Below are 23225 nucleotides of genomic sequence, written 5' to 3'. Positions count from 1 at the left end.
AGGCTGACATCTACCCACGAGTGGGAAAGACCAACAAACACTGTATGGAATATTCCATCAGTGGGGCAAACCGAACTTGGATCTCTTGGCGACCTCCCAGATCGCCAAATGCTGGTTTTACGAAAGCTGGTATCACCAAAAGGGGTCATGGGCAGGTGCCTTTTCGATTGCATCGTTAGGAATCTGTGCTTAAGCCTTTCCTCAATCCCTCTCCTCCCGAGAATGATCAGCAAGATCAAGTCAGAGCCCTACCAGATAATACTAATATCACCTGCATGGCCACGCCAACATTGATACACGGAGCTGCTACTAGTGTCTCTATGTCCACCCATAAAGATAAAGTCAGTTCCCTCATTGCTGACCATGAACCAGGGCCAAGTGAGACATCCGGACCCCAAATCTCTGAACTTATTGGCATGGCTCTTGAGTTCAATGAATTTGGCCATTTAAACATCCCTAATGATTGCAAAGAAATACTAGCCAAAGTGCGACGGACAGCACAAACAAGACATATCACCTTAAATGGAAAATATTCTGTTTGTGGTGCAGATCTGCTGATGGACATCCTCTGTCTTCCTCTCCGACAAGATCTTGCCTTACCTATTGCATCTAGCACGCTCAGGATTGCAACATGCATCCATCAAAGTTCATCTGGCAGCCATTTCTCGGTTTAGGAGAATGTCCGGTAAACCATCGCTTTGGTCTCAGAGGCTCGTCAAGCAATTCTTAAAGGGCCTTTTTAGGTCCTATCCTCTAGTCAGAGCCCCTCTTCCCACATGGCAATTGAACACAGTTCTTGGTCAGCTGATGGAGGAACAATTTGAGCCCATTCATTAGGCGGACGTCAAATATCTTACATGGAAGAAAGCTCTCCTCCTAGCACTAACATGTGCACGTAGGGTTAGTGAAATACAAGCGTTCACGGTACAGGAACCTTTATTGCAATTTAAAGAGAACAGAATTCTCTTACGCACCAGTCCTAATTTCATATCCAAGGTCCCCTCATACTTTCATCTTATCGAACCTGTGGTATTGAAAACATTCTTCCCTAGGCCTCAAACGGCAGTGGAAAGATCCCTCCACTCGCTAAACCTGAAGAGATGTCTCAAGTTTTATTTGGACAGGACGAAAGCTATTAGGAAGTCAAACCAACTTTTCATAGCTTTCTTTAACCCTAGAAAAGGGTTCCAGTGACTAAACAGACTATTTCTCAAAGGATTACAAGTGCAATTGTACATTGCCATCAGAAATCTCGTCTACCTTTGGATTCTAAGGTTCACGCGCATTCAACTAGAGCCGTTTTCACTTCCTGTGTGCTATTTTCAGGAGTGTCATTGCCGGACATCTGCTGAGCTGCAACATTGAAGATAGCACATACCTTCACAAGGCACTACTGCCTAGATACTGAAAGACCCATGGGTGCAGCAGTGGGCAGGCAGTACTCAGACATCTGTTCCAATGAAGGTGAGCCATTTGGTATTTACCACCATCCGCTTTTTACTGTACAAATGCACATTTTCAATAATCTTGCAATTCTGACGTTATCACATCATAGCCAAACATTATTGTTAAATGTGCTCATATAATGCTATGATGTTTATATTTCTGCCTACAGAAAATGTGCTAGTTATTGCTTGCTATTCTGATTCAAGCATGTGAATCTATGAAAGTCCAATACTTGAGTAAGAAATAAGTTACTTACCTGTAACCGTAGTTCTCCAGTTTTGGAAACTGTTATAGATTCACATGTGACCCGCCCACCTCCCCTGAGGGGCTCACCTTCATTTCCTCAGTATGGTATTTCCATTAGCACAAATGCTTGGAAGAACTGAGGGGATACAGCTCCTTACAGGAGGTTTCTAGAGGGTGGTGTAACCTGATTGATGGATTCTGGAGTTTGGTCCATTTTTACAAAATGACTATGATATGTTACTAATCTAAAGGCCTAATGCCTGCAATGTATATGTACATTAGAGCATTGCTTTTGTATAACACCAGGGACTCCTATCTCGACAATGGGGAAGGATTCAAGCATGTGAATCTATGAAAGTTTCCAATACTGGAGAACTACAGTTACAGGTAAGTAACTTGTTTCTTCAGCATGTGGAAGCACTGCTATGGAAGCTTTCCAGATCAAGTCTGGCATATTCTGAAGTTGAGGAATCTTCAGTTAGATAGAATATCCACCAGAAAAGGCATTATGAAAGGAATATTCTTGTTTTTAGATGCATTAAAGTTTACATTGTTTGCTGACATCAGATATTCCAAAAGCAATCATTGAGTTGTTTGAATATGAAACTGTTTTGATTATAATCATTGCTTCTTTTTCTCTCATCCATCATCGTTTACCTTCCTATTGCAGGGGTTTGGAGAAGTCATAGTCCTGTTAAAGTTAGGGAAGAACTATTGACTTCTTTCCCCTTTTTGTGGCCCTGGCATTGGTAGTTCCATCCCTTCCAGGCGTCTGCCTAAGAGTCGCAGCTGTAAATATTTGTGATGGGTGGAGTTCCCACTGGAACGGGAAAGCTTGGGGAACACAAGCAGCCCATTCCCTGGTGTTTTAGGTTGCAGGTTGTTGCCGGGCTGTGCTGTTGCCCACAATATCCACCAGTCCAGCCAGATTTTAATGGGTGTAAAATCACATAAATTAAATCCAGATCCAGTGTTTCTGGATTCAAAGGTGCAAGACTGGGTTTTGGCAGACATGATAATTTGGATGTAGAAATACCATCCCAGTTAGAATCAGATGGAACGGTATCACCCAGGTGAAAATGCTCCACTTGGCTCATAATCAGGCTCAAGTGTCCACCTATATTGTGGAGCAGATTACAGAGTTATTGTGAGAACTTTTTAGTAGTTCCAGCGCAAACAGCATTTAGTAGGCTCAAATTGTGACCATAAGAAACTATTAATACTACGATCCTGCAGATTTAGTTTACTGTTGAAGCCAAATTGAGCATCAGATACTACTGTTAGGTACATGACCTCTAGGGCAGTGGAATTGAGGGGTCCAAGGCTTATTTAGTGCTGTGTCAGGTAAAGCTTAGTACTCAGTAAATAAATCAATGTCCAGCCAGCACTTTTGCAAGAAAATCATCTTTTTTCTTCTAACACAATAGAAGGCTAAATAGAAGACTGACTGGCATATATAAGGTAAACACTGTTCATGGTAGCTATCGCTGTACAATAGAGTCAAGCCATACTTCCTTAGCTGTTCCCCAATGATCAGTTATTGTAGAAATAATAAAGCCCATGCAAGATGGAGTCCATCTGCCCTCCCTGGGTGGTACTTAGATATTGCCCTTGTCAGGCCCTTCTTGACTTTCATGCACTCATCCTTAAAGTCTGTTCTGGATAGGTTCTGATAGCCCAAGAAGTTAGTGCCGAAGTTCCCAGTGCTCCCAGTAATAGCATACGGTTGCACTGCATCTTGCTGTGTTAATATGTAGTGGCTCGTACTTCTTCCAGCTTAGAGTGTGCCATGCATGGCTTCAGGTGATGTGTTTTGCACAGCCTATCCAGAGCAGAAGCACTTACCAACCTCAGCCCATCCAACACTTTTGCTGTCTCTGGCCTCTGGTGTGCAGACTCATGCTCAGGCTACCAGAGATAGGCAGTGCATACACAGGAAAGATAGATGTAGTCCATGCTCTACCTGTACTACCTTGGAGCAGGAAATCCCTTCCTAGTAGTTTGTCTGCAGGCCCATATACAAGCCACCCAGAGGTTAGTAGAACCACCAAGTGCAGTATGCAATCTCGATATAGTGCCAACCCTCTCTAGAATCTTTGGCTTATGATGATCTTAAGTTTCCTTTCCAGCAGCGATGGTTAAAGCTTTAACCTGGTTGTATAATCGAACAGTAACAACTCAAACTTAACTGCAGTCTTGCATTTCTAAAATGCAGGTTTGTCCCAACCACAGTGTGGAAAAACATCTACATATAATAACTGTCACTGTATGCTCTAGTCCCAGAACAAACGCCTTGGAGCAAAATGGTATCACCTGCTGTGCGCGTAGTATTGTGACAAGGAATATCGCCTATGTTTTTATAGAAACTCTTTACACAATTTAACTTTACTCCTGTTGACATTTGTCTGAACCTGTAAATATTTGTTTTTCATTAGACCTTTACCTCACATAAGGAATGGCAGAAGTGTTTTCAAACCTATTGGAAATCCCGTATATGCTAGAGATCTACTCGTGTTTCCTGAGCATGTGGAAGAGTGTCAGATAGGTAGGAGTTGGAAGTAAATGGATGTGCTTTTTTAATTTCGCTGTATTCATATGGTATTTGTTTTCTTTATTAACAATTGTTTTGTTCTAGGTTGAAACCCATGAATTATGTTTCAGCGTGACAAATATGTACAGTATGTTTCAGGTGATTTTGGTTACCTCCTGTATTTCTGAATTTGTTATTTTTTCTGTAGAGCCTTATCTGCTAGAGCCTTCTAGTTGCAGATTCCTTACCTTAGAATTTTCCCCCAGGCGTCAGACTGGATCCGGAGATTTTTCTTTGAGCAATACCATTGCGCGTCGGTAGGTGGTTTCGGTCGACTCCGTATGCGTCGTGGTCGCTGTGATGACGTCGGGAGTAGTACATAGACGCCACCCTTGCGCAGTGACATCAGTTCTTTTCTTTCCGCGCCACGTGCTGATCTGGAGAAGAGCTACCCTGGCTAATTTGTGGCCGAAATTGACCGTTTTGTGATTTTTTTCTGTGCGACTTTGGTGCGTCGAGGATGTCACCGAAAACCGGGTTCAAGCCTTGTGAGGACCTCCATCGGACAGTGTCAGTGACAGAGCCTCATCGTGTTTGTCTGTGGTGCCTCGAGCGCGACCACGACCCGAAGTTGTGCTTTGAGTGCTGGGCCATGCACCCGAAGGCTTTGAGGGAGCGGTCCCTAAACCTAATGACGGCCCAGCACTCGACTCCGCGTAGGTGCCGGTCTCGTTCGAGAGGTAGGTCTCGAGATCGGTCGTGGAGTCATCACCACTCGTCTTCTTCTAAATCCTCGGATCAAGGTAAGAAGAAGAAGTCGTCGAAGAAGTCCCATTGCTCTCCGACATAGCCCCGTTGCTCTGTCCTCGGAGCCTGCATCTGGGTCGGTTCCGTGCCTCCCCGAGTTTCCCGAAGCCGGAGTGACCCCCGCCCAACTAAAAGAGTTTAAGGAGGCCATGCGCCTCATATTTGGCCGGGCCGACCCCAATACGGTGCCTTCGGGCCCATGGGGTTCGGCTGAGGGGCCTTTCCGGTTCCACGTCGGCAGCTTCGGCTCCTGAGCAGTAGGCTTATCAGAGGATAGTGTTAAGCATTTGTTGTACACACACAGGCAATAAATGAGGAATACACACTCAAAGACTAACTCCAGGCCAATAGTTTTTATATAGAAAAATATATTTTCGTAATTTATTTTAGAACCACAAGATTCAAGATTTGAAGTAAATACATAAAATGCAAGGTACTCCACACAGGTAAGTAAGGAACTTTGAATTAAAGCAGTAGTACACACAGTATAGGTTAAAATCGCAATAAGCTATTTTAGAAATGGACAGTGCAAAAATCAACAGTTCCTGGGGGAGGTAAGTATTGTTAGGTTTCTCAAGTAAGTAAAGCACTTACAAGTCAGTCTCCTGGGCATAAGCAGCCCACCGGTGGGGGTTCAAGGCAACCCCAAAGTCACAGCACCAGAAACACAGAGCCGGTCAGGTGCAGAGGTCAAAGGAGGGCCCAAAACACATAGGTGCCTATGGAGAACAGGGGTGCTCCGATTCCGGTCTGCTGGCAGGTAAGTACCTGCGTCCTTGGTGAGCAGACTGGGGGTTTTTGGAGAGGACTGGGGGATGGGGGGGGGGGACACAAACAGGCACACCAAACACACCCTCAGCAGCACATGGGCGGCCGGGTGCAGTGTGCAAAGTTTGCGTTGGGTTTGCTATTGAAAGCAATGGAGGGACCCGGGGGTCACTTAGGCAATGCAGGCAGGGCACGGGGGCTTCTAGGGCCAGCCACCGACTGGGCTAGAGAGAGGACCGCCTGCTGGTCACTCCTGCACTGGAGGATGGTTCCTCTCGGTCCTGGGGGTTGCGGGTGAAGTGCTTGGTCCAGGTGTCGGGTTCTTTGTTACCAGGCAGTCACAGTCAGGGGGAGCCTCTGGATCCTCTCTGCAGGTGTCGTTGTGTGGGTGGAGGGGGGTTGACTCAGGTTACTCACGTCATCGCAGTCGCCTGGGAGTCCTCTCTGCAGTGTTTGTTCTCTGAAGCTCGAGCCGGGGGCGTCGGGTGCAGAGTGTGAAGTCTCACTCTTCCGGCGGGAAGGGTGAGTTCTTTAAAAGTTGCTTCTTTGTTGCAAATATGTTGCTGTTGTTGAGCAGTGCCATTGTTCTCAGGAGTTACTTGGTCCTTCGGGTTCAGGGCAGTCCTCTGAGTCCTCAGAGGTCGCTGGTCCCTGTCGGATGTGTCGCTGTGCAGGTTCTTTGAGTCTGGAGACAGGCCGGTAGTGCTGGGGCCAAGTCAGTTGTCATCTCCACCGTCTCTGCGGGGCTTTCAGGTCAGCAGTCCTTCTTCTTTCTTCAGGTTGCAGGAAACTGATTTCCTGGGTTCCGGGTCGCCCCTAAATACTGAATTTAGGGGTGTGTTTAGATCTGGGGGGCAGTAGCCAATGGCTACTATCCTGGAGGATGGCTACTCCCTCTTTGTGCCTCCTCCCTGAGGGGAAGGGGGCACATCCCTAATCCTATTTGGGGAATCCTCCAATCTCAAGATGGAGGATTTCTAAAGGTATGAGTCACCTCAGCTTAGGGCACCTTAGGGGCTGTCCTGACTGGGGGGTGGCTCCTCCTTGTTTTTCTCAGTATCCTCTCCTGCCTTGCCACCAAAAGGGGGGGCAGTGGCCGGAGGGGCGGGCATCTCCACTAGCTGGGATGCCCTGGGGTGCTGTAACAAAAGGCATGGGCCTTTGAGGCTCACTGCCAGGTGTTGCAGTTTCTGCAGGGGGAGGTGAGAAGCATCTCCACCCAGTACAGGCTTTATTCCTGGTCACAGAGTGACAAAGACACTCACCCCATGTGGCCAGAAACTCATCTGGTTGTGGCAGGCTGGCAGAAGCTGGTCAGCCTAGCACTGTGAGTTGTACTGGTATTCAGGGGGCATCTCTAAGATGCCCTCTGGGTGTATTTTACAATAAATCCCACACTGGCATCAGTGTGCATTTATTGTGCTGAGAAGTTTGATACCAAACTTCCCAGATTTCAGTGTAGCCATTATGGAACTGTGAAGTTCGTGTTTGTAGGAAGTTGGCTCTGTATATACTATTTCAAAGTAAGAAATAGTGTGCACAGAGTCCAAGGGTTCCCCTTAGAGGTAAGATAGTGGCAAAATTAGATCATTCTAATGCTCTATTTTGTGGTAGTGTGGTCGAGCAGTAGGCTTATCAGAGGGTAGTGTAAGCATTTGTATATAAATATATTTTCTTAATTTATTTTTAGAACCACAAGTTCAAAATTTGAAGTAAATACATACAATGCAAGGTACTCCACACAGGTAAGTTAGGAACTTTGAATTAGAGCAATAACATATACAGTTTTTGTTAAAATGGTAATAAGCTATTTTAAAAGTGGACACGTGCAAAAATCAACAGTTCCTGGGGGTGGTAAGTATTGGTTAGATTGTGAGGTAATTAAGACACTTACAAGTCTCAGTTCCTGGGCATAGGTAGCCCACCATTGGGGGTTCAGGGCAACCCCAAAGTTACCACACCAGCAGCTCGGGGCCAGTCAGGTGCAGAGATGAAAGAGGTGCCCAAAACACATAGGTGCCTATGGAGAATAGGGGTGCTACGGTTCCAGTCTGCCAGCAGGTAAGTACCCGCGTCCTAGAGGGGCAGACCAAGGGGGTTTTGTAGAGCACTGGGTGGGACACAAGTAGGCACACAAAACACACCCTCTGTGGTACAGGGGCGGCCAGGTGCAGTGTGCAAAGCAGGCGTCAGATTTTGTATTGGATTCAATGGAAGGACACAGGGGTCACTCAAGCGGTGCCGGCAGGGCACAGGGGGATTTCTCGGGCCAGCCACCTCTTGGGCTAGGCAGAGGGTCGTCTGAGGGTCACTCCTCCACTGAGGTTTGGTTCCTTCAGGTCCTGGGGGCTGCGGATTCAGTGCTTGGTCCAGGCGTCGGGTCCCTTGTTACAGGCAGTCGTGCTCAGGGGGTGTAGGAAGGTAGCCTCTTTCTAGCCTTGTTACCCCCACTTTTGGCCTGTTTGTGAGTATACGTCAGGGTGTTTTTACTGTCTCACTGGGATCCTGCTAGCCAGGACCCCAGTGCTCACAAGTTTGTGGCCTATATGTGTTCCCTGTGTGGGGCCTAACTGTATCACTGAGGCTCTGCTAACCAGAACCTCAGTGTTTATGCTCTCTCTGCTTTTAAAATTGTCACTGCAGGCTAGTGACTAATTTTACCAATTCTGATTGGCACACTGGAACACCCTTATAATTTCCTAGTATATGGTACCTAGCTACCCAGGGTATTGGGGTTCCAGAAGATCCCTATGGGCTGCAGCATTTATTTTGCCACCCATAGGGAGCTCAGACAATTCTTACACAGGACTGCCACTGCAGCCTGGGTGAAATAATGTCCACGTTATCTCACAGCCATTTTACACTGCACTTAAGTAACTTAAAAGTCACCTATATGTCTAATCCTCACCTAGTGAAGGTTAGGTGCAAAGTCACTAAGTAAGAAGGCACCATGGCACTAGCCAAGGTGCCCCCTACATTTTTCAGGGCAATTTCCCCGGACTTTGTGAGTGCGGGGACACCATTACACGCGTGCACTACAAATAGGTCAATACCTATATGTAGCTTCACAATGGTAACTCCGAACATGGCCATGTAACATGTCTAAGATCATGGAATTGTTCCCCCATGCCAAATCTGGTATTGGGGGGACAATTCCATGCATCACCGGGGTTCCAGCATAGAGCCTGGCTACTGCCAAACTAACTCTCCGGGGTTTTCTCTGCAGCTACTGCTACTGCCATCCCTCAGACAGGTTTCTGCCCCCCTGGGGCCTGGGCAGCCCAGTCTCAGGAAGGCATAACAAAGGATTTCTACTGAGAGAGGGTTTTACACCCTCTCCCTTTGGAAATTGGTGTTAAGGGCCTGAGAGGAGTAGCCTCTCCTGCCTCTGGAAATGCTTTGAAGGGCACAGATGGTGCCCTACTTGCATAAGCCAGTCTACACCGGTTCAGGGATCCCCCCCAGCCCTGCTCTGGCACGAAACTGGACAAAAGAATGGGGAGTGACCACTCCCCTGACCAGCACCACCCCAGGGGTGGTGCCCAGAGCTCCTCCAGTGTGTCCCAGACCTCTGCCTTCTTGAATGTAGAGGTGTGAGGGCTCAGTGGAGGCCTCTGAGTGGCCAGTGCCAGCAGGTGACGTCAGAGACCCCTCCTGATAGGTGCTTACCTTTCTCTGTAGCCAATCCTCCTCTGAGGGCTATTTAGGGTCTCTCCTGTGGGTATCTCACCAGATAATGAATACAAGAGCTCAACAGAGTTCTTCTGCACTTCTCTCTTCGACTTCTGCCAAGGATCGACCGCTGACTGCTCCAGGACGCCTGCAAAACCGCAACAAATTGCAAGACGACTACCAGCAACATTGTAGTGCCTAATCCTGCCGGCTTTCTCAACTGTTTCCTGGTGGTGCATGCTCTGAGGGCTGTCTCCCTTCATTCTGCACTGGAAACCAAGAAGAAATCTCCCGTGGGTCGACGGAATCTTCCCCCTGCTAACGCAGGCACCAGACTTCTGCTTCACAGGTCCTCTGGGTCCCCTCTCATCTCGATGAGCGTGGTCCCTGGAACACAGGAGCTGGAACAAGTGACCCCGACAGTCCAGTGGTCCTTCTGTCTAAATTTGGTGGAGGTAAGTGCTTGCCTCCCCATGCCAGACAGTAATCCTGTGTACTGTGTGAAGTGCAGCTGCTAGGGCTTTGTGCACTTTTGCAAGGAATCCTTCGTGCACTTCATAGCCTAGGTCCCCAGCACTCCGTCCTGCATTGCTCAACTCGCTGAGTTGATCACCAACTTCGTGGGAACTTTCTTTGTAGTGTTGAGACGACCGCCGTGCTTAGCTTTCTTGAACGCCTGTTCAAGTGCTTCTGCGGGTGCTGCCTGCTTCTGCATGGGCTCTCTGTGTTGCTGAGCACTCCCTCTGTCTCCTCCTCCAACGGGCAACCTCATGGTCCTTCCTGGGACCGGGCAGCACCCATTTTCTTCAACCGCGACTCTTGCAGCTAGCAAGGCTTGTTTGCGGTCTTTCTACATGGAAACAACTCTGCGTCCTCCAGCACGCCGTGGTACAGCTTCTGTGCAAAGGGGAGGTTCCTGGCTTCTTCCATTGTTGCAGAATCCTCAGCTTCTTCCACCCAGAGGCATCCCTTTTGCACCTTCATCCGGGGTTTAGTGGGCTCCTGCCCCTCCCGGACACTTTTTGACTCTTGAACTTGGTCCCCTTCCTTTACAGGGCCTCGGGTCCAGGAATGCGTCTTCAATGCTTTGCAGCCAGTTGTTGTCTTTGCAGAATCTCCTATCACGACTTTAGTGTGTTTCTGGGGAAGTAGGGTAACTTTACCCCTACTTTTCAGGGTCTTGGGGTGGGGTATCTTAGACACCATTAGTGTTTTCTCACACTCCCCGCAACCGTCTACACACTACACTATGCCTGTAGTTCATTTGTGGTTCGCATTCCACTTTTAGAGTATATGATTTGTGTCGCCCCTAGGCCTATTGCATCCTATTGTGTTCTACCGTGTTTGCACTACTTTTCTAACTGTTTACTTACCAGATTTTGGTTTGTGTGCATATTTTGTGTATTTTACTTACCTCCTAAGGGAGTATATCCTCTGAGATATTTTTAGCACATTATCACAAAAATAAAGTACCCTGATTTTTTAGTGACTCTTAGTATTGTTTCTTAAGTGGTATAGTAGGAGCTTTGCATGTATCCTAGTTCAGCCTAAGCCGCTCTGCTATAGCTACCTCTATCTATCTAAGGTCTAACTGGACCTTGCACAAGGTGTGAGTACCACCAGGTACCCACTATAAGCCGGGCCAGCCTCATACAACTGACAATACTACCGCCATGTGGTACTCCAGCAAACATTGCGGAATAGGGCCCTGGACCCTTTGTCAGGAGGTACTACGCCTCTGGACATGGCTGAAACATCAGGGCATTACCCTGATGGTTCAACATCTGACGGGCTCCCTCAACGCCAGAGCAGACAAACTCAGCCGTTGATGCACAGCTGATCACAAAAGGCGTCTCCATCCAGAGGTGGCGCAAGGTCGCTTTCAGCAGTAGGGAGAGCCTTGGTTAGATCTATTCGCCTTTGCAGAGAACGCGCAATGTCAGCTGTTTTGCACGCTGGAGGTTCCAAGGTGGCACTCGCTCGGAGACGCTTTTCATCTCAAGTGGACCTCCGGCCTCCTGTATGCCTTCCTGCCTATCCCTCTTCTGCCCAGAGTTCTCAAGCAAATCAGGAACGACCGGGCCCAAGTCTTCTTGGTGGTTCTGGACTGGGCTCGGAGAGTGTGGTATCCAGAGCTATTGAGCATGTCCATCAATCCTCCACTCAGACTGCCTCTTTGGACGGATCTCCTGTCGCGGCACCTGGCGATGGTTCTTCACCTGAACCTGTCCAACCTTCTCCTTCATGCGTGGAGATTGAGCAGCAACAGTTGGCAGCTTTAGCCCTTCCACCCGAAGTCTGCAATGTTACCTTGGCAGCCGGGCGTCCAGCAACTAAAACTGTATACGCCTGTCGTTGGAATAAATTTGTAGCATGGTGTACCAACAAATCTGTTGATCCCCTTTCTGCCCCTCTGTCAGAGGTTCTTCTGTTCATTCTTTCTTAAGCCCAGCATGGCTCTGCTGTGGTCACTGTTAAAGGGTATTTATCTGCCATTTCCGCCTTTCTTAGGCTACCTGATCAGCCCTCACTCTTTAAATCTCCTATTGCGAGTAGATTCCTAAAAGGGCTCATCCATTTATTTCCTCCCACTCCATTTATCATGCCTCAGTGGGACCTTAATCTTGTACTTACTTATTTGATGTGTACCCCCTTTGAGCCAATGCATAATTGTCCCTTGCGGCTCCTCACCTTCAAAACTGTCTTTCTAGTTGCTATCACCTCTGCTCCTCTGGTCCTTTCCTCTAAACCTCCATACTTGTCTGTGCACCCTGACAAAGTCGTGTTGCACACTAGGGCATCCTTCCTTCCTAAAGTGGTTACACCCTTTCATGTAGGCCAGTCCATCACTTTGCCTACTTTCTACGCACCCCCACACCCTTCCCATGCGGAGGAGAGACTCCACCGTCTGGACTCAAAAAGAGCATTGGCGTTCTACCTCAGTCATACTAAAGATTTCCGGGTGGATGATCAACTCTTCGTTGGGTATGTGGGTGCGAGGAAAGGAAAGGTGGCGCAAAAGCGTACTGTAGGAAGTTGGCTCTGTATATACTATTTCAAAGTAAGAGATAGTGTGCACAGAGTCCAAGGGTTCCCCTTATAGGTTGATAGTGGCACAATTAGATAATTCTAATGCTCTATTTTGTGGTAGTGTGGTCGAGCAGTAGCCTTACCAGAGGGTAGTGTTAAACGTTTGTTGTACACACACAGGCAATAAATGAGGAACGCACACTCAAAGACTTAACTCTAGGCCAATAGTTTTTATATAGAAAAATATATTTTATTAATTTATTTTAGAACCACAAGATTCAAGGTTTGAAGTTGAATACAAAAAAATCAAGGTACTCCACTTAGGGCCTGATTACAACTTTGGAGGAGGTGTTAATCTGTCCCAAATGTGACGGATATACCACCAGCCGTATTACGAGTTCCATAGGATATAATGGACTCGTAATACAGCTGATGGTAAATCCGTCACTTTACCGTAACTTTTGGGACGGATTAACACCTCCTCCAAAGTTGTAATCAGGCCCATAGGTAAGTAAGGAACTTTGAATTAGAGAAGTAACATACACAGTTTTATTTAAAATGGCAATAAGCTATTTTAAAAGTGGACACTGCAAAAATCAACAGTTCCTGAGGAAGGTAAGTATTGGTTACTTTTTCAGGTAAGTAAGACACTTACAATTTCAGTTTCCTGGGCATTGGCAGCCCAACGTTTGGGGTTCACGGCAACCCCAAAGTCACTGTACCAACAACACAGGGCCAGTCAGATGCAGTGGTCAAAGGAAAGCCCAAAACACATAGGCGCCTATGGAGAACAGGGGTGCTCTGGTTCCAGTTTGCCAACAGATAAGTACCTGCATCCTCAGAGGGCAGACCAGGGGGGTTTTGTAGAGCACTGGGGGGGTACCCAAGTAAGCACACAAAACACACCCTCAGCGGCACAGGGGCAGCTGGGTGCAGTGTGTTTAGCAGGCGTCTGGTTTCTAATAGAAGTCATTGGAGTGACTCCGGGGGGGGGGGGGTGTCACTCTAGCGGTACCGGCAGCGCACAGGGGGGCTTCTCGGGCCAGCCATCGACTGGGCTAGGCAGAGGGTCGCCTGATGGTCACTCCTGCACTGGAGTTCGGTTCTTTTTGATCCTGGGGGCTGCGGGTGCAGTGCTAGGTCAAGGTGTCGGGTTCTTTGTTCCAGGCAGTCACCAGGCAGTCACGGTCAGGGGGAGCCTATTGGTCCTCTCTGCATGCGTTGCTGTGGGGGTGCAGGTGGGACGTCTTAGGTTACTCACGAGGTCGCAGTCGCCTGGCAGTCCTCTCTGCAGTGTTGGTTCTCTGGAGCACGAGCCTGGGGTGTCGGGTGCAGAGTGTGAAGTCTCACGCTTCCGGCGGGAAGAGTGAGGTCTTTGAAAGTTGTTAAAAAGTTGCAAAGTTGTTGCTGTTTTTGAACAGTGCCGCTGCTCTCTGGAGTTTCTTGGTCCTTCGGGTTCAGGGCAGTCCTCTGAGGCTTCAGAGGTCGCCTGTCCCTGTCCGATGCATTGCTGTGCAGGTTTTTTGAGTCTGGAGACAGGCCGGTAGGGCTGGGGCCAAAGCAGTTGTCTCTGTCGGGCTTTCAGGTCAGCAGTCCTTCTTTGTGTAGTTTGCAGGAATCTGATTTCCTGGGTTCTGGATTGCTCCTAAATACTAGATTTAGGGGTGTGTTTAGGTCAAGAGGGCATTAGCCAATGGCTACTGTCCTGGAGGGTGGCTACACCCTCTTTGTGCCTCCTCCCTGAGGGGAGGGAGGCACATCCCTAATCTATTGCGGGAATCCTCCAATCTCAGGATGGAGGATTTCTAAAGGCAGGGGTCACCTTGTTTTTCTCATTATCTCCTCCAGCCTTGCTTCCAAAAGTGGGGGCAGTGGCCAGAGAGGCAGGCATTTCCACTAGCTGGGTTGCCCTGGGGTGCTGTAACAAAAGGTATGAGCCTTTGATGCTCACCGCCAAGTGTTACAGTTCCTGCATGGGGAGGTGAGAAGCACCTCCACCCAGTACAGGCTTTGTTCTCTTCCAGGGGGTCCTCATCAATAGTCATAAACATTGAATATTCCCGCCCTCCTGCGGGGATCCCGGAGCATATATAAAAACACACATGTATAAGTATGAAATATATATGAAACATATAGCATTTTTTTAGTAGATAATTTCCATACCAGAATCATGTATACATGTGTATAACAGCAATGCAGACTATGTTGATAAACCAGCTAAAATGCTTTATTTCTTTGGAGTTTTTTTAATTTTTTTTAAACACTCTCCCTTATAATTACAAGAAAACTTTCTGAAGCCCGATTGGAGGGCACAGAAAAAAAACCAGCTACACGTGTGAAAAGGGAAAAAACTACATTGAAAACAACAGAGCATTATTAGCCAATAGGCTGCATGCTAGTTAATACAGCAGAACCGCAAAATTTGGCACTGTGCCTTTAAGACCCTGAGCACCTCCGGTATCCCACCATGCCTCAGGGGTGAAGGAGTTAGGTCAGTTCTTTTTTCCGGCTTCTGAGAGGATCCTGGATCATTGAGCTCTCAGTTTTTCTGAGTTTTTCAAAGAAAAATATTCAAAAACCTTGTTTTTTTTCTACCTTCACTCGACGTTTTTCACCTTTTTCTGAGTGAGGGGATTTTTTCCTTTCTGGAAAATTACTTCTCTTTTTGTGAAGTCCCCGTCCTGTGGGAAGAAGGCGGCCCAGTCTGATCCACACTCTCTCTGCATTGTGTGTTTGCCTCAGAGCCACTGCCCTGACACATGCAGGCACTGTAAAAACATGTCCAAAAGGACTCTGAAGGACAGAGAGAAAATCAGACTTCATGGACTTCATGAGATGCAGAAAACATCATCCTCTTCTCTTCCCAGGCAGTCAACAAGCCATTCTCATGAGCGACAGGCTAGATCGACGTCAGCTGGTAAGAAAGTACCTGTTTGTTCCCCGTCGACTTCATCGCTGCCACCGTCGCATCATCGCTTATCGCCGTCGACGGCAACCCAACCGGCGTCGAAAGCTCACCTCCCTCAACGGGACAGATCTCCGTCGACGCCAACCCACGATCGACGTCGAGCCAACACCGGCGTGCTCATATGCCGTCATGGCGTTACAACCCTCGATGGCACGGAAAACAACGTCGAGGTCGCCTCAGCGTGGCGAGCAGAGACTTTCGTCGTCAGCGGCCCATCACTCGACGGCGAAGCATACGATGTTGAGTCGCACACATACAAGGGACCACCAGTCGACGTCGAGACCTGAGCAGTCCACAACACATTCTGGGCCTACTTCGACGTCGGTACACCGTTCGACGTCGAGACAGCTACTGCCTATCTCTCAAGGAGAAGAGCATCAGCAACCACCGGCCGACAAGAATCTCACTCCACCAACTCCAGTGGTCTCCATAAGGAGTGGATCGTCCAGACGGTCAAGGGCCTCATCGTCAGGACACATCTCGCCCATAAACCTATTGCCTAGGTGGTTGGAGAGCCTTAACAAGGCGCCGGCTTCTCCAGACTCTCAGTACTCACGCATGTACTCACCATTAGCGTCGCTTCCAAGGACACCATCGCCAACGGCGCATGCAGAGCGGGCTCGCTCTGTCTCGCCATCTACCACTAGGCCTCGACGCACTACCACAAGATCAAAGAGCAGGTCACTCTCCCAGAGGAGGTCAAAGTCGCGCCATCACAGAAGGACCCCTTCTTGGTCCACATCGTTGAGGTCTTCCATTAGAGGTTACTCCCCGACTCTGAAGGACTCTCCACCAGCTAGAGTTTCCCCGGTGGATGATATACCAACTTTCAATGAGGTGCTGCTCAGGGGAGCACAAAAGCTTAACATTGATGTTCCGGAACCTTCAACTTCCTCATCAGTGATCTTCGAAACCCTACAACACAGAACGGTTTCAAGGAAGTTGTTACCACTCGTGCCTGGTCTTCTCCAGCCGACCATGGAGACTTTTTTGACACCAGCAAACATCCGTTCAGCTCCTGCTAGGATCTTGAAAAAGTACAAGGCCCCTGATCAGGATCCTTTGTTTCTCAGGGCTGATCCACCACCAGACTCAGTCATATTAGCCGTAGCCCGCAAGACGCATTCATTGGCGTCATCCTCAACGGTTCCGCCAGACAAGGAGAGTAGACATCTGGACTCTCTGGGTAGGAAGATGTGTGGCACGACGGCGTCGATGATGAAGGTCTCCAGCGCCTCAGCACTCCTAGGCAGATATGATCGATCACTCTGGGACTCGCTGAACAGATTTGCAGAAAAGCTGCCTAGAGAGGACAGGTAGGACTTCCAGGAGATCCTTCAAGAGGGAAGTCTGGTGTCCAATCAAATCATCAGTGCAGCCGAAGACAGTGCAGACTTGGCGGCACATGGATACGCGCATGGGGTTTGCGCAAGATCTTCCTGGCTGATGCTCTCAGGGTTAAAGCAGGAGGCGCAACAGCGTATCAAGAATCTTCCGTTTAACGGAACCTCGTTATTTGAAGCCCACATGGATGAGATGGCACGTATGAAGGCGGAGGTCGACACGATGAGGGCAGTGGGTCTGGAAAGAAGGAAAGACTTCAGAAGGAGGTACAGACCTTACGACAGGTGCCCGTTCCAACAGAGGGTTCAAACCCCTCATTGGTCCCAGAGACCGCAACAGAAGCAAGGGCGTCCTCTCTTCCAGTCTCGCAAGGCCACAAGAGACCGAGGATCAAGCAGACCTCAGCAGTCTACCCCCAAAACCTCCACAAAACAATGAGGGTTCGCTTCCCTTAATACCGTCCACCACTCCGGTTGGGGGAAGTATCACAGAGTTCGCTCACGAGTGGCATGGCATAACAAGAGACAAATGGGTGCTGAACATTGTAGAGAATGGATACTCTCTTCTTTTCCGACAACCTCCACCTCATTTGCCACCAACCAAGTCGAGGCCTGCTCACATGAACTTACTACGCAAAGAGGTTCGCGCCCTGTTGCAGAAAAGAGCAATAGAAAAGGTGCCAGCCTCCCAAAGGGGAAAGGGAGTATGCTCCCGATATTTTCTAGTAGCAAAAAAGGTTCGGGAAGGAGTCTTCAGACCTATTCTAGACTTGAGGCTGCTCAACAAATTCATACAGAAACAAAAATTCAGAATGCTGGCTCTTGATCACATTTTCCCTCAGCTGCATCGAGGAGACTGGATGTGCTCCATAGATCTGCAGGATGCGTATTTTCATACCCCAATTGTACCGAAACATTGGAAATTCCTACGGTTTGTGATAGCCTCTCTACACTTATCAGTTCAAGGTGCTGCCTTTCGGCCTCAAATCTGCCCCTCACGCATTCTCCAAGTGTGTAGCAACGGTAGCGGCGCATTTAAGGAAGCAGAAAATCTTCATTTATCCCTACCTAGATTACTGGCTACTAAAAGCCTCCTCTCCGGAACAGGCAAAAAAGCATCTAGACATTGTTCTCAGTGTTTTCTGCTCTCTAGGTCTGCAAGTCAACTTCCAAAAGTCCACCATCATCCCAACTCAAACCCTCCACTACCTGGGGGTGATACTGAATACAGAGCTAGAAAAAGTGTATCCATCGGAGGAACGACTATTATCAATAAGGAGGAAGTGTCACGATCTTCTTGGTTCCTCTGCGCCTACGGCCCGTCAGGTGACATCTCTGTTGGGCTCCATGGCCTCTTGCATTTTCAGTGTCCCGAACGCCAGATTGCATATGAGACCTCTTCAAGAGGCTCTAGAGGAAAACTGGAATCAACACACAAGCCAATGGGAGGACAGGATGCTTCTTCCTGTAAGAGCGCGGCAATCATTGCAATGGTGGACGTGCAGACATCACCTGTCAGTAGGAGGTCCGTTTCACCAACCAATTCCTTCTGACACTCTGGTAACGGTTGCATCGCTACAGGGCTGGGGAGCTCATCTGTGTTCCCTTCAAGCTCAGGGCTTGTGGTCCAGCAAAGAGAAGACTTTCCATATCAACCTGCTGGAGCTCAGAGCGGTTCATCTGGCTGTCAAATCATTTGCACCATCGATTCAGGGAAAGTCTGTGCTGATGCAGACGGACAATACGACGACAATGTATTATCTGAACAAGCAAGGGGGTACGAGATCCCTGCCCCTGACTCGGGAGTCTCAAACCATTTGGCACTGGCTCATAGCGATGGGAATGTCTCTTACAGCGATCCACCTCCCAGGGCAGCAAAACGTGTGGGCAGACTTCCTAAGCAGAACCCTTGCAGACGCCCACGACTGGGTTCTTCACGACGAGGTTGTCTCAGACATCGTCGTTCGATGGGGTCAGCCTCAGTTAGATCTGTTTGCAGATGAAATAAACAAAAAATGCCCAGAATTCGTGTCCAGGTTCTACTGTCCAGGGTGTCTAGGGAATGCCCTGTTGATAGACTGGTCAGGGATATTTCTCTACTCTTTTCCACCGATTCTCCTGATACCAGCGGTAATAAACAAACTCTACAGATCCAACACCAGAATGATTCTCATAGCCCCGCAATGGCCTCGACAGTTCTGGTACACGGATCTTCTCAAGCTGTCAGAACAACCGCACAAGAGGCTGCCGTGCAGACCGGATCTCCTTTGCAGGCTGGGAGGCAAGATTCTTCACCCCAACCTTCCCTCTCTGAGCTTGACGACATGGCTCCTGAATTCCTGTACCATGGGCATCTAGGGCTCTCGCAGTAATGCATGAACATTTTAAAGGTGTCCAGAAGGCCTTCCACGCGGCGCTCTTACGCGTTCAAGTGGAAGAGATTCTACATATGGTGTCGACAACAGGGTCAGAATCCTATTTTGGCTCAGGAGGAGGTCATATTGTCTTACCTGCTCCATCTGGTGAAATCAGGTCTGCAGTTGTCATCTATTAAGGTACATTTATCTGGCATTACAGCTTATCCTAAGTCACCTTCTCAGAAATCCTTCTTTACCATGCCAGTAGTCAAGAATTCTTAGAAAGTTTAAAGAATGTTTTTCCACCCATTTGAAAACCCTCGCCTCCATGGGAACTGAACATAGTGTTATCTAAACTCATGGGCCCTCCTTTCGAGCCTATTCACAGAGCTGCTTTGCAACACCTTACGTGGAAGACAGCTTTTCTTGTAGCCATTACTTCGGCTAGGAGGGTCAGTGAGATTCAGGCTTTGTCCTCCAAGGAACCGTATACGGTTTTCCATGAGAATAGAGTTGTTCTAAGAAATCATCCATCATTCTTACCGAAGGTGGTGTGGGATTTTCACATCAATCAGACTATATCAGTCCCAACTTTTTTTCCCCAATACCGATACTCCGGCGGAGAAAGCCTTGCACTCCCTGGATCTGAAAAGAGTGCTAAAATGTTACCTGGATAAGACCAAATTGATTAGACGATCTCACCACCTGTTTGTAAATTATGGACATATGAGAACAGGCGATGCGGCCTCAAAACAAACTATTTCTAGATGGATAGTTTCATGTATTGTAACTGCATATCAATTGGCTAACAAACAGTTATTGGCTAGGCCTAAGGCTCATTCGACAAGAGGAAAAGCGGCTACTGCTGCCCTCCTTAACAATGTTAAGATCTGTAAGGCCGCTACATGGAGATCTGTACATACGTTTACTAGGCATTACTGTTTAGATTCAGATGCCAAAGCGGTTGCTCAAGTTGGTCAAGCGTCTCTGAGAAATTTGTTTGCATAGTGTATGTCTTTTTTCTGCACTTCTATAAGACAGTCCGCACAGTTAAGGGATGGGCTTGCTAATCTATTCAATGTTAATGACTATTGATGAGGATCCCCTGGAAGAGAAGGATAAGTTACTTACCTGTAAATCCTAGTTCTCTTCCAGGGGTATCCTCATCAAAGTCATAAACAACCCACCCTCCTCCCCGGACGCAAGTCTCCTAGAAGTGCAGTACAGACTATATATCTAATCTGTTGGATTCTTTGTCACTGTAAAAAAAAAAAGTACTGACCTTACTGTGAACCAACTGTCACCTCTCCTTCACCCCTGAGGCATGGTGGGATACTGGAGGTGCTCAGGGTCTTAAAGGCACGGTGCCAAATTTTGTGGTTCTGCTATATTAACTTGCATGCAGCCTATTGGCTAATAATGCTCTGTTGTTTTCAATGTCGTTTTTTCTCTTTTCACATGTGTTGCTGGTATTTTTTCTGTGCCCTCCAATTGGAATTCAGAAAGTTTTCTTGTAATTACAAAGGAGTGTTTAAAAAAAAAAAAAAATCTCCATAGAAATAAAGCATTTTAGCCTGTTTATCAACATAGTCTGCATTGCTGTTATGCACATTTATACATGATTCTGGTATGTAAATTATCTACTAAAAAATGCTATATTTTTCATACATATTTCATACTTATACATGTGTGTTTTTTTTATATGCTCCGGGATCCCCACAAGAGGGCGGGAATATTCAATGTTTATGACTTTGATGAGGATACCCCTGGAAGAGAACTAGGATTTACAGGTAAGTAACTTATCCTTCCTGGCCACAGAGTGACAAAGGCACTCTACCCATGTGGCCAGAAACTCGTCTGGTTGTGGCAGGCTGGCAGAAACTGGTCAGCCTAGCACTAGGAGTCGGACTGGTATGCAGGGGGCATCTCTAAGATGCCCTCTAGGTGCATTTCACAATATGTCCCACACTGGCATCAGTGAGCATTTATTGTGCTGAGAAGTTTGATATCAAACTTCCCAGGTTTCAGTGTAGCCATTATGGAACTGTGGAGTTCGTGTTTGACAAACTCCCAGACCATATACTCTTTATGGCTACCCTGCACTTACAATGTCTAAGGTTTTGCTTAGACACTGTAGGGGCATAGTGCTCATGCACATATGCCCTCACCTGTGGTATAGTACACCCTGCCTTAGGGCTGTAAGGCCTGCTATAGAGGTGACTTACCTATGCCACAGGCAGTGTGAGGTGGGCATAGCACTCAGAGGGGAGTGCAATGTCGACTTCACACACAAGCTGTGAGACAGTGTACATGTGCTGAGTGAGAGGTCCCCAGGGTGGCATAAGACATGCTGAAGCCCTTAGAGACCTTCGCTGGCATCAGGGCCCTTAGTTCCAGGGTTCCATTTACAAGGGACATATCTGTGTGCCAGGGCTGTGCCAATTGTGGGAACAAAGGTACAGTTTTAGGGAAAGATCACTGGTGCTGGGGCCTGGTTAGCAGGGTCCCAGCACACTTTCAGTAATAACTGGCATCAACAAAAGGCAAAAAGTCAGGGGGTAACTATGCCAAGGAGGCATTTCCTTACCCACAGGTACCTGCACCCTGCCCTCTGGGCTGAGAGGGCCTACCATAAGGGTGACTTGCAGTGATCTGGTGCAGTGACCTGTAGTGGAACCGCAGGTGCGTGCACCTGGTTCACACAGACTGCAATGGCAGGCCTGCAGAACCCTTTCATGTCTTCCCTATGGGTGGTAGAATAACTGCTGCAGCCTGTAGGGATCCCCTGGAAACCCAAAGCCCTGGGTACCTAGGTTCCATATACTATGGACTTGCATTGGGCGACCAGTATGCCAATTATGGGGAAAACAGGTTAGTAGCAACCAAATTTAGAGGAGAGAGCAGAATCACTGGGGTCCTGGTTAGCAGGATCCCAGTGAACACAGGCAAACACACTGACAACAGGCAGAACATGGGGGTAACCATGCCAAGAAAGAGTTCACTTTCTTACAAATGGCATGACCAGAAGGCTGTCCTAAGTGTCTACCAGCAGGGCAGAAAGTATGGGTCCTGAAGCCTGTTGCTCCCAGGGCACTCCATGACAAGTGGAGTGGTCCCCACACCATTGTGGAGAAAAAGGGTGAGGTTACCTAGTTGGTAGACCTTGGCACACCCAAAAGCCCCCATAAGGTTCTTTATGTGAATCACCCTAAGCCCTACTATGACAGGTCTGATATGACTCTACTCATGGCAACTGGTGAGGGATGGGAAGAGGAGAGTGACCCTCTCCCTGACCTCTTCTCCCACAGTTCAGCTGATGGCTCAGTTGATGGGGTAGTGCTTGCTGACTGCCTCCCTGAGTCCTAAAAGGAGGACTGCAGAAACCTCCTAGTTGTTCCCCCGACACCTGGTTAGACCACATGGTGTGAACACACCATTTACACAGGGGACAGCTTGCCTGTTTAGAGCAGAATTTATAGGGAACCTGATTATATAAAGGAATGCATCAAATCTGAAGTCCTGAAGATGCTAGACCTAAGAGTCATTGAGCCCTCAGATAGCCCTTGGGCTAGCCCTGGAGTGCTTGTCCCAAAACCTCACTCAGAAAATGACAAAAAAGAAATGAGGTTTTGTGTAGACTACAGGGGCCTCAACACAGTTACTAAAACAGATGCTCATCCTATCCCTAGGGCAGATGAGCTTATAGATACACTGGCATCGGCCAAGTATCTGAGCACCTTTGATCTGACTACTGGCAGGTCACGTTATCAGGGGATGCTAAACCAAAAACCGCATATTCCACCCCTAGTGACCACTATCACTTTACTGTGATTCCCTTTGGGTTGAAAAATCTACCTGCCACATTCCAGAGAATGGTGAATAAAGCCCTCCAAGGGTTGGAATGCTTCGGTGCAGCTTATCTGGAAGACATAGCTGTCTTTAGCTTCACCTGGGAGGATTAAATGGTCCACCTAGATGGACTCTCCAGATATTTCCACTTAGACAATGAACACTCTTCTGGACAAGGTTAGCCTCATTGTTTTTCGTGGGGGGGTGAA

General features: G+C 48.0%; 1 protein-coding gene across 3 annotated transcripts in view; it reads left to right on the top strand.

Annotated features, from left to right (window-relative positions):
* SMCHD1 (structural maintenance of chromosomes flexible hinge domain containing 1) overlaps nucleotides 1–23225 on the top strand; it is a 2128336-nt gene that overhangs the window by 1962351 nt on the left and 142760 nt on the right. For all 3 annotated transcript variants that reach the window (XM_069219969.1, XM_069219967.1, XM_069219968.1), the window contains one exon: nucleotides 4128–4237. In XM_069219969.1, the coding sequence (XP_069076070.1) occupies nucleotides 4128–4237 (110 nt within the window). The remainder of the gene's footprint in view (nucleotides 1–4127; nucleotides 4238–23225) is intronic.

Source organism: Pleurodeles waltl, chromosome 2_2 (genome assembly GCF_031143425.1).
Source record: "Pleurodeles waltl isolate 20211129_DDA chromosome 2_2, aPleWal1.hap1.20221129, whole genome shotgun sequence".
Lineage (NCBI taxonomy): Eukaryota > Metazoa > Chordata > Amphibia > Caudata > Salamandridae > Pleurodeles > Pleurodeles waltl.
The sequence above is the reverse complement of the archived record's forward strand: the minus strand, read 5'-3'. Positions and strand labels throughout refer to the sequence as shown.